The sequence below is a fragment of the Symphalangus syndactylus genome, chromosome 16 (assembly GCF_028878055.3).
Source record: "Symphalangus syndactylus isolate Jambi chromosome 16, NHGRI_mSymSyn1-v2.1_pri, whole genome shotgun sequence".
Taxonomy (NCBI): Eukaryota; Metazoa; Chordata; class Mammalia; order Primates; family Hylobatidae; genus Symphalangus; species Symphalangus syndactylus.
The window spans coordinates 44363610-44377070 of NC_072438.2; the positions used below are offsets into that span (position 1 = coordinate 44363610).

The window sequence follows — 13461 nt, forward strand, 5'->3', positions numbered from 1 at the left end:
ATAGGGCCACCCAGCAGGACTCCACCTGAGCAGGCTCTACTCATGGGACCTGCTCATCCTGGACCCAGTTGAATGAAGTCTGTGACACCTGAAGCAAGGCTGCCCAGGTTCAAGTCTAACTCTATCACATTCTTGCTGGTATCTCTAAACAAGTTGTTTAAACTCTCTGTGCTTAAGACCTTCATCTGCAAAATGGGGCACTAACTAGCACCTATAGACTGCTGTCGTGAGGATTACAGAAATTAGTTAATACACGGAATGTGCCTTTCAAAGCATGCCAAGTATAGAATACCCAAAAAACTGTAGGTATTATAATTAATTTACTCCATGGATCATGGACATCCATGATATTATTCTACTTTTGAGTTTGTTTTTTTCATAACAAAAAATTAATTTTTAATTTGAAAATCAATTACAAGTCGGAGGCTCGGAAAACACATCACCCTTTGAAGGCCACTCATGTGCTCATTGTGATTTGAGCAGCACAACACAATATGACTACCTTCTACTGAGAGCCAACTACATTCCAGACTTTCTCTTGGCTCTTGGATTAAAACAATGAATTTAATGCCTTATTTCATGTTCAAGGAAACCAGGGGTAGGGCAGTTAAGTACAATGTCCAAATTGTGAAGCTCAGATTTGCACCCACGTCTTCTGATCAAATCCAATCCTTGTTTATATAATCCTGCTGAATAACAGTGTGCTGTGCAGAGAATATCTCATTGTAAATCAGTTAAATGTGGTCAGGACTTCAGATGCTTGGACCAAATTTCTATAATCAGAATCAGACAGATTCGGGCCAAAAAAACCAGCTGAGCAATCCTAGTTCTTTTAACTTTCCTAGATCTAGAGTACCGCTCTCCGGGCAATGGTGGCCAAAATCAGCCATGGCACTAGTTAGCCAAGCTCTAATCAGAGGCGAGTCTGACAAGAGGATCATCTTGCAGTTCCTAACCGAGGGCAAGCCAGGTCTTCTGATGCAATCTGCTCCATCTCTCAACGCACTGCCCAGTTGATGACTCATACTCAGCCTGTCCTTATGACCCATACTTTCTTTGCAGCTAAGCTGGCTGGGCCTTCCTCACCTAAGACTTGAATAGCCAGATGCTTCTCTTCCCAGACAGCCAAGTCCTTCACTGACCTCAATCAGAATCCTCCTCTTTCCAGCTATATGACCTTCAACATGTAACTCACCTTTCCAATTCATCAGTTTCCTCATATGTAAAACTACGAACACAGTACTAACTCCATCCAGAGAGGTTTATAATGATGACACGTGAGATACACATCAGTACCATGCCTAGAAGACTAAATATGGAATTAACGTTAGCTGCTGTTATTACTCATCTTCATCATCCTCTTCTTAAATTCCTCTTGGTTCCCTTCCCCAAGGTCACCAGTAACTGGTTGAGAAGCCAACGGTAGACTTTTCTGTACTGTTTCTCTCTTTAAGAAGGCTCCTATTCTGCTCCTAAACTCAGGAAGAGATGCCAGATCTCCCCACAGGCAAAACCACAAGGGCTAACTAGCACCAGAAAATGATCAGAGTCCCTATGTCTCAGAAAATTGAGGCGCACAGAGTTGTTCCAGATTACTTCCAGGGTACCTTCAACCCTCTGAGCCCGGCAGATTATCAGAGAAGCTTCATCCAAAAGCCACATCTCTCCTCCACTCACCCACACCGACCAAAAATGAATTAATCGCATGATAATAATCAGTAGCATGGACGGCGCATTTCCCACGTGCCAGGCCCTGCCTTCACATGTGCAACTTCATGGAAATCTCACTCCCGCCCCTGAGGCAAGGAGCATCACTTCCAATTTCCAGTGAGGCGTAGAAAGCTCAGGTATCTTGCCCAGGTCCCAGGTTAGTGAGTGACACACTGGAGCTTGAACCTGGCAGTCTGACTCCAGGGTTCATGTCAGTTTTGCTGTGTCCCTGTACTTTCAAGGACCCTGCCTGACCTCTCCCCCATTGCTCGCCCTCCCTTCCCTATGTAAGTTAAACTCTTCTGCCTTCATGTTCAGGCTCTGATGGTTCCATGGAGCATTTAGGGCATGATCCCTCCCAAATTGTCACTCTTGTTCTTTTATAAGGGATAAGAAACATGGAAAGGATAAATACCACTCAAGCCAGAACAGAAATAAAGGAGTTTAGATGAAAGTTAAGCCATTATCAATTTATCACAGGGTTCTGGTGCGTGTGTGTGTGGTTTTTTTTTTTTTTTTTTTTGAGATGACTCTTGCTCTGTCGTCCAGGCTGGAGTGCAGTGGCAAGATTTCGGCTCACTGCAAGCTCCGCCTCCCAGGTTCATGCCATTCTCCTGCCTCAGCTTTCTGAGTAGCTGGGACTACAGGCGCCCGCCACCACGCCTGGCTAATTTTTTGTATTTTTTAGTAGAGACGGGGTTTCACCGTGTTAGCCAGGATTGTCTCGATCTCCTAACCTCATGATCCGCCTGCCTCGGCCTCCCAAAGTGCTGGGATTACAGGCGTGAGCCACCGCGCCCGGCTGCATGTTGTTTTTTTTTTTAAGCAGTGCCTTGCAAAATTAAAATTGCCAAATCAAGAAATAAATCGCTGTGGCTTTTCAATTGCCTCAAAATATTTGGTGGGAAGAGAAATATTCATATTGAGGTTTCAGAACTGTGACACAAAGAAAACTGGTTTCCAACAGAATAAAAGGAAAAAGCATTGATTTGTTTGCTCCAGACTTTTTCAAGTCACAGTTTACCTAGAAATGGTGACAAGGTTACACGTCGTTTGGCCTGCATGGTTGTTAAAAAAAAAAAAAGTAAGCTGCCAATATTGAAAATCAGTGATTTTACATTTTAGAAGTCTGGATTTTGTCTTTTTTTTGCATAAGAAGATGCAGCAACTCTACACACTTTCTGCCTCGTGGTAATGTAAGCGCTACATGGTGGGCGATGTGAATTCTAGTTTGCCACAATCCCCACCACGCCACATTGCCTCACAAGTAATCCTCTATCCTCGTTATCACACAGGCCAAGCCCTTGGAGGCACTAAGTTTGTGACTTCTTTACAAGAAGCTCTGGGCAGACAAGTAACCATGTTCAGTCCCCCTCAGTCTTCCTGGGTCCAGGAAAGCTCTCCCATTTCCCTGTCAGATGCCATTCCTATGCTGCCACAGCACCTGGGAGGCTCCAAGTACCTTCTCCTCACCCTGCACCAACCTGCCCCAATGTCACCAAAACCACGGCTCACCTGCTACTCTGTGCCACTGCGTTCTCTCTTCACAGGTGTTGCTGGCACCTCCCCATTGACGGTTTCAGCCCCACTAACAGACATCAGGCTTCTCCGTTCCTTCTGGTTTGACTTGTGTTCCACTTTCGTAACTCTAAACCTGAGGGGGGAATGGGGAGAGGTGATGGGGTTTGCTTTCCTAATAAACAAGAATTATGAATAAAGCAAAAATCATCCACCCAGAGGATCTCAAATGAATTCAGCCAAAAGTTAGGACACAAATGAAAAACAACATATTCAAGAGAAGGAACATGCATTCCTATCAGCACATTCCCCTGGCCCCTGCGGAACCTTCCAGCTGATTTCTACTCAGCCACATCACAGACTAAGCCGGATATTTTACAGAGCATGCAAAAGGCATTTAGAAACTCAGGTATTGGCCAGGCACGGTGGTTTCTACCTGCAATCCCAGCAGCACTTTGGAAGGCTGAGGTGGGTGGATTGCTTGAGCCTCCAAATTGGAGAAACCAGCCTGGGCGTATGGCAAAACTCTGTCTCTACAGAAATTACAAAAATTAGCCGAGCGTGGTGGTATGCACCTGTAGTCCCAGCTACTCGGGAGGCTGAAGCAGAAGAATCACTTGAACCCAGGAGATGGAGGTTGCAGTGAGCCGAGATCACGTCACTGCACTCCAGCCTGGGCAACGGAGCTAGGCCCTGTCTCAATAAGAAAAAAAAAAAAAGAACACCTCAGAGACTCAAATATTAAACAGCTTCAGACTTGTGGTTTCTAACAATGATCAGTTTTTTTGTTTGTTTGTTTTTGAGACGGAGTTTCCCTCTTGTTGCCCAGACTGGAGTGCAGTGGTGCCATCTCGGCTCACTGCAACCTCCACCTCCTGGGTTTAAGTGATTCTTCTGCCTCAGCCTCTCAAGTAGCTGAGATTACAGGCACATGCCACCATGCCTGGCTAATTTTGTATTTTTAGTAGAGATGGGGTTTCACCATGTTGGCCAGGCCAGTCTCAAACTCCTGACCTCAGGTGATCCACCTTGCCTCAGCCTCCCAAAGTTTTGGGATTATAGGCGTGAGCCACCATGCCTGGCCTGCATCAGATTTTTTAACCACAGAAACCTGGTTAAACGCTCAAATGGTTTACAAATTAGACTGACGTAACCAGAATGTTTACCAGAAGATGACAAACTTCCGAAAATATGCAACTGTCAAGCAGTCCTATCTCAACATACACACACACACACACATACACACACACATATGCAGAAAATCAGAAGAGCCCTAGCAACACATTTTATCAGCATTAGGGATTGAGAGTTTGCCTTTTTAAAAAAAATGCGTTGATTTTCATTACAGATTAAGGAAAAACTAAAGGAAGTTAAGGAAGAGATTTTCATTAAGAATTAAGAGTTAAATGTATTCAGTTTAACTGTTTTTTCTAGTATATCATCACCAAATCCTAGAGTCTTTCATAACAGCTTCTTTCTACTGGTCTTAATTTCCATTAAAAATTATCTGAAATAAATTCTCCTTCTGTGCCCAGAATAAGATCACCAATCCTGAGAAGAAGGCTCTGAAGAAGTGAAGAAAGAACAGGGAAACTGTAAACACAATCTATTCTGTCAAACTCGAAGACTCTCTTAAGTAATACATGCTGGAAAACGGCCTGGAATCATTAAGTGCTCCTAGTATCCAATATCCAAGACAGAGACTTGGATTTGGGGCATTTTAAAAAGCCATGTTTGGTCAGGCACAGTGGCTCACACCTGTAATCCCAACACTTTGGGAGGCCAAGACGGGCAGATCACTTGAGGTCAGGAGTTCGAGACCAGCCTGGCCAACTTGGTGAAATCCCATCTCTCCTAAAAATACAAAAATTAGCCAGGCATGGTGGTGGGCACCTGTAGTCCCAGCTACTCGGGAGGCTGAGGTATGACAATCGTTTGAGCCTGGGAGGCAGAGGCTGCAGTGAGCCGAGTTCACACCACTGCACTCCAGCTTGGGTGACAGTGAGACTCCATCTCAAAAAAAAAAAAAAAGCCATGTTGAATCTGAGTTGAAAATTTCAGCAGATTTTTTTTTTAAGGCCAACAAAACATGCTTTGTCCAAACAAGCTACAGGTTCTCATTGCCTTGCATTCATAAATTCCCATGACTCTGCTTCTTAATAAAACAGTGTGGTCATGAATTGTGCTGTTTTGCTGTAAGTGGCAAACAGCCCTGCAGTCTTCTCCGTGATGCTTGTGCAACACATGATGAAACTCAACTGAATTAAAATAAAAATAATATCGGCCAACATTTCTTGAGTGCATAAGTACCCAAAGCTGGTTTAAGACCTTTATGTGAGTCGCCCCACCTAGTCTACACACAGCAACTCTATGAGGTGAGTGTGACTGTCCTTCTCACTTTACAGAGGGGGAAACTGAGGCACAGAGCAACATAACAGTTTGAAAGTAGTAGTGCCAGGACTTGAAGGAGGTAGAAGCAACGAGTTCAGGCTACTCTTCCCAGGGGGGTTGTCAGTATACTGAGAGAGAAGGATCGTGTAAGCAGCACTGTCGACTTTTGCTCAGTGCTCACCCAGTCTCACTCCAGCATGTGTGTTCCTTACCAGTACTCCCCACTGTCTTTCCAAATGCAACATCGGCAATGCAGTTCCTGCATGGGACTCAGCATCTAACAGCAGAACTGCAAAAGCATCCCACTGCAAAGATGCTTCAGGTAAGGGCCGATGGATTCATCACCCGAACTGCAAGATCTCCACCTCACGTATGGGTCACAAGTGAAAGGTAGTAGGACCAAGAAAGCCAAGACACAGTGGAAAGCACCGCTCACTAAAAGAAAGCCGTCAAAGCAATTCACATGGAACGTACAAGACAGAGACTGGAGGGCTGTGGAGCAGATCCACGTTTTCTCCCTTCCCTTGCACACGGCTCGATGATATTTCTCAGTTCCCTGAAAGTTAGCTTGCCTGGGTGATCGAGTTCCAGCCAGTGCAGTGTGAGTCAAAATGGTAACGAGCCACTCTCGGGCCTAGCTCTTTCAAAACCCCTCGTGAACAACTTTCCACAGACCTGCTCCTTTGGCTGGCAAACCTGGCAGAGGCACAAACGAAGGGGGCCTGGAACCCTGGACAAGTACTTGAAGAGCCCCCCATTGATATCTCAATACCTGCCCTGGATTCCATAAGTGAAATATAAATGTCTATTCTGTATACAGGTGAAAATCTGGGTTTTATCTGTCAGAGCAGGTAGGTATTTATCTTTATACATTTCCCATATGATCTAGCAATAGCCACCTTTTAGGATTCTTCTGTTGTTGGAAAAATCTAGGACTCACACCAGAAAACATCTAAAAAGCCCAGAGATATAGGCTGAGCCAGGCACAGAGGACATATTCTACATCTGACAGGTAAGCAGAAGTCCACACACCACAGCACCCATGTCACACACTAAACAAAGGCATCTGAAGGGATCTTACCTGCCAACAGAAAGGACCGTGACCTCGCCTTGGCGCCGTGGTCTGCTCTCTCTGGACTTGTTGGTGGGCTTTGTAAAGTGCCACCGCTTGTGCCTACACCGATGACACACATCCCTCTCAACAACACCGCCCACCGTATGCAGATGATGGCCACAGACGTGCTTCCCTGGGGTCCCCCCTGGTGACAAAGGCCCAGGACTCACGGGCGGGCTCCCTGGTGTGCTGGGGGTCACGGGGCTAAGGTGGGGAGGAAAACAAAAAGGTGCAACTGGTTACTTAAAGGAAATACCAGCGAAGGCGATCTCTCTCCCTGTGATGACAGAAGCAGTTTAAATTGAAAGAAAAAAAAAAAGCATCTTCCAATTGTACAAATGGACTTTGTGAACGGACCTCAGACAGCAGGTACTCAGCTCTCATGACCGTGCGATGACAGTTTATTTTAAGCAATAATAATGTGATTCACGGCCGGGCATAACAGCTCATGCCTATAATCCCAGCATTTTGGGAGGCCAAACTGAGAGGATTGCTTGTGGCCAGGAGTTTGAGACCAGACTGAGCAACATAGAGAGACCTCGTCTCTGAAAAAAAATGAAAAAATTAGTCAGGCATGATGGCGCATGCCTGTAGTCCCAGCTACTTGGGAGGCAGTGGTGGGAGGACCACTTGAGCCCAGGAGTTCAAGGTTGCAGTAGCTATGATTGTACCACTGAACTCCAGCCTGGATGACAGAGTGAGACCTGTCTCTAGAAGAAAAAAAAAATGTGATTTATCACTTCTAGAATGGAATTTATTAGCTGGGAATAAACCACTGCTTCTAATAGTGATACAGTGGCTTTAAAGTATTAGGTTTCTTTCTAAAACACTGATCTCCTTTCTCATGCAATTATCCTAATTTCTCACATACCAGAGTGTCTGCCTATCACTCTAAGCAAAGAGATTCTCTAAGTATATATGCCCTGGAAAAGGGAAGAACCCAAATTCCATCAAATTATCAGATAACTTGGAGAAAATATTTGATCAAATCTCCATTATATCAAAGGAGGAAAGCCTTTAGGCAAAGATATCAAAAGTGATGTTCAAAACAGATGTTGATGGTGTTGATAAGTCATAATTAAATAGCTAACAGTATTCTAAGCATCTTATATGTATATGTTAATGGAATTAATCCTTATACAATCTTATGATGTAGGTATTACTAATTTCTTCATTTTCACAATGAGGATATTGAGGCAGGGAGAAGTGGGGTAACTTGCCCAGGATCACACTGGAAATAAGTGCTGGATCTGAGATGCAAACCCAGAAAGTTTAATTCCAGAAACCATGCAATTAATCACCTTGCTACGCAGTACAGTGCTTCAGAAACAGCAGAGACCACTTTGATAATCTGGAATAGATTTGGCTAGACCATCCAAAATATAAAAAGCAGAAATATGGCCGGGCGTCATGGCTCACACTTGTAATCCCAGCACTTTGGGAGGCCGAGGCGGGCAGATCACGAGGTCAGGAGATCGAGACCATCCTGGCTAACACAGTGAAACTCCGTCTCTACTAAAAATACAAAAAATTAGCCGGGCATGGTGGCGGGCGCCTGTAGTCCCAGCTACTCAAGAGGCTGAGGCAGGAGAATGGCGTGAACCCGGGAGGCGGAGCTTGCAGTGAACCGAGATCATACCACTGCACTCCAGCCTGGGCGTCAAAGAGAGACTCTGTCTCAAAAAAAAAAAAAAAAAAAGCAGAAATATATAGGCCAGATGTGAGCTATTTTCAAAAGGCATGTGTGAAGGCTGTGGCCCAGCAGAAAAGGAGGAATTCTAACCTAACAGAGCCAAACTGAGCAGGAATCAGCCCTCTGGCGCAGGTGGGAGTACTGGGGGTGGCGTGGCACCCACAGCCTGACACCTGACTGTGGCAAGAGCCTCAGAGACACACAGGAGGCTGTGATGGCAGAAACCAGCCTTTTCGGTGATGCAAACTGGCCACCTGCACACTTTAAAAAAAAGTAGAGCCTCCGGTTGAGGAGACCGCCTCAAACATGACTGACAGCCAAAAGTCTTCTGGTGCTCTTTAGGGACGCCTTCCTAATTGTTAAAATAAAAACACACAGCAGTACCTTCCTGGAGTAAAATAATGTTAAATTAGCACCACATATTAGAAAGCTGAATGCAAGAGTTTAACAACATTCATTCAACAAGCATTTCTCAAGTACCAGCTGTGTACAAAACCCACTGACGGGCACTACAGCATGCTCAAAGATGACTGAGACAAAGACACCATGAGCTAAGATGGTCCCAACACTGGCCATCTGTGGCCAGGACTGGAATGTGGGAGAAATCAGAGATCTTGTCTCTATGACTCTACGTCTCTCCTAAACTCACCTCCTTGCACTCTGAGTTACCTTTCTAAAACACACATCTAACGTAGCCAGTTTGACAAACATCTAAGGTGTGCTGAGTGCACGACCCACATAGGAAGCGGAGAAAGATCCAACCCCTTTGCCATGTCAGTTGGCCTGGCCACCCTGGACCGAACCCTTCACAGGTGAGTCCCAGGCTTTCATGCTGTGGTGGCTTTTCTTCTGGCCCTTCCTCTTCCTACAGCCAGCCCTACCTTCTTATCTCCAACTCTTGCACGCCTGGTTCAGAAGGCACCTCTTCCATGAGCCTTCCTGAACTCCTGTTGGCCCCCCGGGGTTCCCCAGAGCCTTCAGCCTCCACAGCATTTGCAGGCTCTCCACCACAAGGCCTCACACATACGTCTCCACCCCCCACTGACTGTGTTCCTCCACGGCAAGGGTCTGTGGATGTCCAGCTCCAGAGTAGAACTCAACACGCAGTAGGCATTCAATAAATGCTCCTTGTTGGAGAAATAATACTTATATGGAAATACAGTTATCTGTAATTAATTACGAAGGAATATGCTGCTCAACAACCATAACCTAAAATAGTAATACAAAAACAGAACATAGCAGGTAGCTCCAAACCAGCTTGTTCATTTAATCATCATTGTTTGTGGAGGTCTTTCAGTGTGAATGGAGGCCAAACATGCTGTCTCCGTATTCCTTACAACAACCCTATAAAGCTGGTACTGTGGTGATCTCCATTTTATAGATGATGGAACTTAAACTCACGTTGGTCAGTTAACTTCCTCAAGAACAGACAGTTAATATTGTGGTACAGGCAGGACTCAACCGCATCTCCCAATTCCAAGGCGATGTTCTTGCCCTTAACCTGTACGCCTTCCTTCCATCACTAGTCTCTAACACAGCAGTTCTCAACCAGCAGTGACTGTCCCTGCTACGGGACATTGACAATGTGTGGAGACGTTATGGGTTGTCACACCTTGGTAAGGTGGGGGCACGGGGTGCTCTGGCACCTTGTGAGTGGAGGCCAGGGATGCTGTCAAACATCCTCAATACACAGGACAGTTTCGCACAGCAAAGAACTACCTGGCCCCAAATAACTATAGTGTCAAAGTTGGGAAACCTGCTCTAGCAGAAGAGCATTTCAGATGGCACCATATCTGAGCAAGTAACTGAAAAGATGTCGCACTAAGAAAGAGGGGAGGAGCACTCACCTTTCAGGATCATACAGGCTGTTATCTGCTACCATCGCCTTTAAGACATCAGCATTCGCTAAGGAATAAAAATAAAATTAAAGAATTAAAATAGAATGAATAAGATGAGTAATCACATCAGAAAAGCTGTTGAAAACACATCTAATTCCATTCTTTCAGTTCACAGATGAGGTCCCGGGGGCCTAGAGAAGGGAGGGTCTCCCCCAACATAACTGCATAACATGGCACCATCTGTCAATAACTTTCACCCCACAGGAACTTAGTAAGAATGACAGAGAATCTATGACAAGGAGAGCAGATCAACTATAAGGCATTGCTTCCTACACATCAATAGCAATATAAAGTAGAAGAAATCACCCCCTCACCCCACACCAACTCTACTAAACTAAAGGACCATTTATATGCCGCTGCTCCATTGCAGTTAACTAATTTTGATAAGTATACTTTGATAAATATGATAGTGAAATGTATTTCTTAAGTGACCTATAGTCTAATAACTTTTATGTGCCAAAATAATTAGCTCTAAACTCTGAATCCTCCTGTAGCGTCAATTCTATCCCATATCGAATCAGGGATGAGAGAAGGTTAATTTTCCAGATGAGCTTCAGGATCATATAAGCCCTTGACTGGCCAGATATCTTAAAATTTCAAGTATTGGCCGGGCGCTGTGGCTCACGCCTGTAATCCCAGCACTTTGGGAGGCCAAGGCGGGCAGAACACAAGGTCAGGAGATTGAGACCATTCTGGCTAACACAGTGAAACCCTGTCTCTACTAAAAGTATAAAAAAATAGCTGGGCGTGGTGGCAGGCGCCTGTAGTCCCAGCTACTCAGGAAGCTAAGGCAGGAGAATGGCGTGAACCCCCGAGGCAGAGCTTACAGTGAGCCGACATCACGCCACTGCATTCCAGCCTGGGCGACAGAGTGAGACTTTGTCTCAAAAAAAAAAAAAAAAAAAAATTTTCAAGTGTTGATCACAACATATAAGTTATGTAATATATGCTAACTTAAATTAGACTTCTAAAAAAAATCCAAATTTGTAGATGGGAAGCTAGGCTGTCAACAAAAGCAAAAAAAAAACCTAATCTAAGTTTCTTGAGTCCCCCAACCCACACCCACATCCACACGCCACGTGTTTTCTGCCTCCTTGTAGAGTGGTCACGCTCCCCAGGATAAAAGACTGAAGTGAATGTTCAAGTTTCCCTTGGCTATTTAATTGGCAAGGCCAAATGTTATTACTGGCTTGTAACCTTTTCAACTGATTTCTGAAGCACTGTTCTCATGACTAACCACGACAATTCTCTAGAGAGGAAAGAACAAATAAAAATCACTATTTACCATGTAAGCCAACACCAACCTTTAATATTTAACATTCAAATGACTTTTCTAGAGAAGGAATATTAATTCTAGTTCCAACTGCTGCTGTAAGTGTTAACAGTTAAGGGCTTACAACATGGTATTTCTCAACCTGGCTTTCATTACTGCCTCACCCAAGAGCCTTGTTCAACTACTTTACCCTAAAGACTCTCCCATTAAAGTACAATACGGCAGATATATATTCAGCTATGTACTATATGCATATCTGTGGTTTACATATAAGAGAGTGAGGTTTTTTTTTGGCCCCGATCCAATTTTTATCTTCTTAGGGGACACATTGCCCCATTGCAACCCTTGAGAACATATGGGTTTTTGCCTTTTTCTTTTAAGAAATACTCATATGACACTTAATCTTTTTTTTTTTTTTTTTTTGAGATGGAGTCTCGCTCTGTCGCCCAGGCTGGAGTGCAGTGGCGCAATCTCGGCTCACTGCAAGCTCCGCCTCCCGAGTTCATGCCATTCTCCTGCCTCAGCCTCTCCGAGTAGCTGGGACTACAGGCGCCCGCCACCACGCCCAGCTAATTTTTTTGTATTTTTAGTAGAGACGGGGTTTCACCGTGGTCTCGATCTCCTGACCTCATGATCCGCCCGCCTCGGCCTCAAAGTGCTGGGATTACAAGCGTGAGCCACCGCGCCCGGCCTACACTTAATCTTTTGCCAAAAGAAATATTTTACCCTTCACAGCTATCTGTGAGGACGTCCAAATGCATTTCCAAACACAAATTTTGATCTAAATAAAACCTCCTGTCATTACAAAAACATTATGAAAACGGATCCATAGTAATTTCTCCTGCACAATAAAGAAGACAGTCCCCTCTGTAAAACACATTTAAGTATAATCCAGTAATGTCAGTTAATTTCCCTTTTGGCTAATAAGTGAGGATTCAGAAAAATAATGTTGTTTCAGATACTAGGTTTGGATATACAATCCCATATACAATTTTGTATTTTATTGTATACAAAATACAGCAGTCCTCAGTATCCATGCGGGGATGTTCCCCAGATCCGTGCAGACACCAAAATCCACAGAAGCTCAGGTTCCTGATATAAAACACATCTCCCCCTCCCCCATACACTTTAAGTCATCTTTAGGTTACTTATAATACCTAATACAATGGAAATCCTATGTAAACAGTTGTTATGCTGTTTTATATGGGAAATAATGACAAGAAAAAAGTCTGCACATGTCAAGAAAGATGCAACCATCCATTTTTTTCTCCTAATTTTTTTTTATCCTTGATTGGTTAAATCCATAGGTGCAGATCTCATGGATATGGATGGCTGATTATATAAAGTAATTTGCCGCCCATACTTACTCTGCCAACATTTACCAAACTTCAAAACTATAAACATAAAAAAGAGGGAAAACACCACCAAAAGGTATTAAAACAGGGACAGCACTAACAGCACATACAGGAGTGAGCTTTTTAAAATCTCACTGCCTGAGAAAATCAATCACCTGTAAAATGATGACCACCTATAAAATGAAAGATCAAATTACAAAATAATCCCAGGAGGATAAGATATATTAAAATCATTATTAAAGCTTGCTTTTTATAGACGTGTGTTTCTCGGTTATTCATGAATTCCTGTAACTCATCTTTCTCTCTCAGGAATAATTAGTAAACATCCCCTTGGTTTGCTGAGTGAGTCTCTAGGACTCACCCTGTGGCATGTGGGACACACACACACGCACCCACATGCATGCATGTACAGGTACATACCCGCATGTACACACATGCATCCCTGTCTCTGAGCTAACCTCCAGGGAGTCAACTTCAGGAATCTGTCTATTGGGAACATTTTTGGTTTC

The 13461-nt window shown here is 44.2% G+C and overlaps 1 protein-coding gene across 1 annotated transcript in view; it reads right to left on the reverse strand.

The window, feature by feature from the left end:
* RELL1 (RELT like 1) overlaps positions 1-13461 on the reverse strand; it is a 75640-nt gene that overhangs the window by 17506 nt on the left and 44673 nt on the right. Inside the window, exons 4-6 of the mRNA XM_055245742.2 lie at positions 10274-10331; positions 6701-6937; positions 3226-3364 (exon numbers count right to left, since the gene is read on the reverse strand). Coding sequence (XP_055101717.1) covers positions 3229-3364; positions 6701-6937; positions 10274-10331 — 431 coding nt within the window. The 3' untranslated portion in view covers positions 3226-3228. The remainder of the gene's footprint in view (positions 1-3225; positions 3365-6700; positions 6938-10273; positions 10332-13461) is intronic.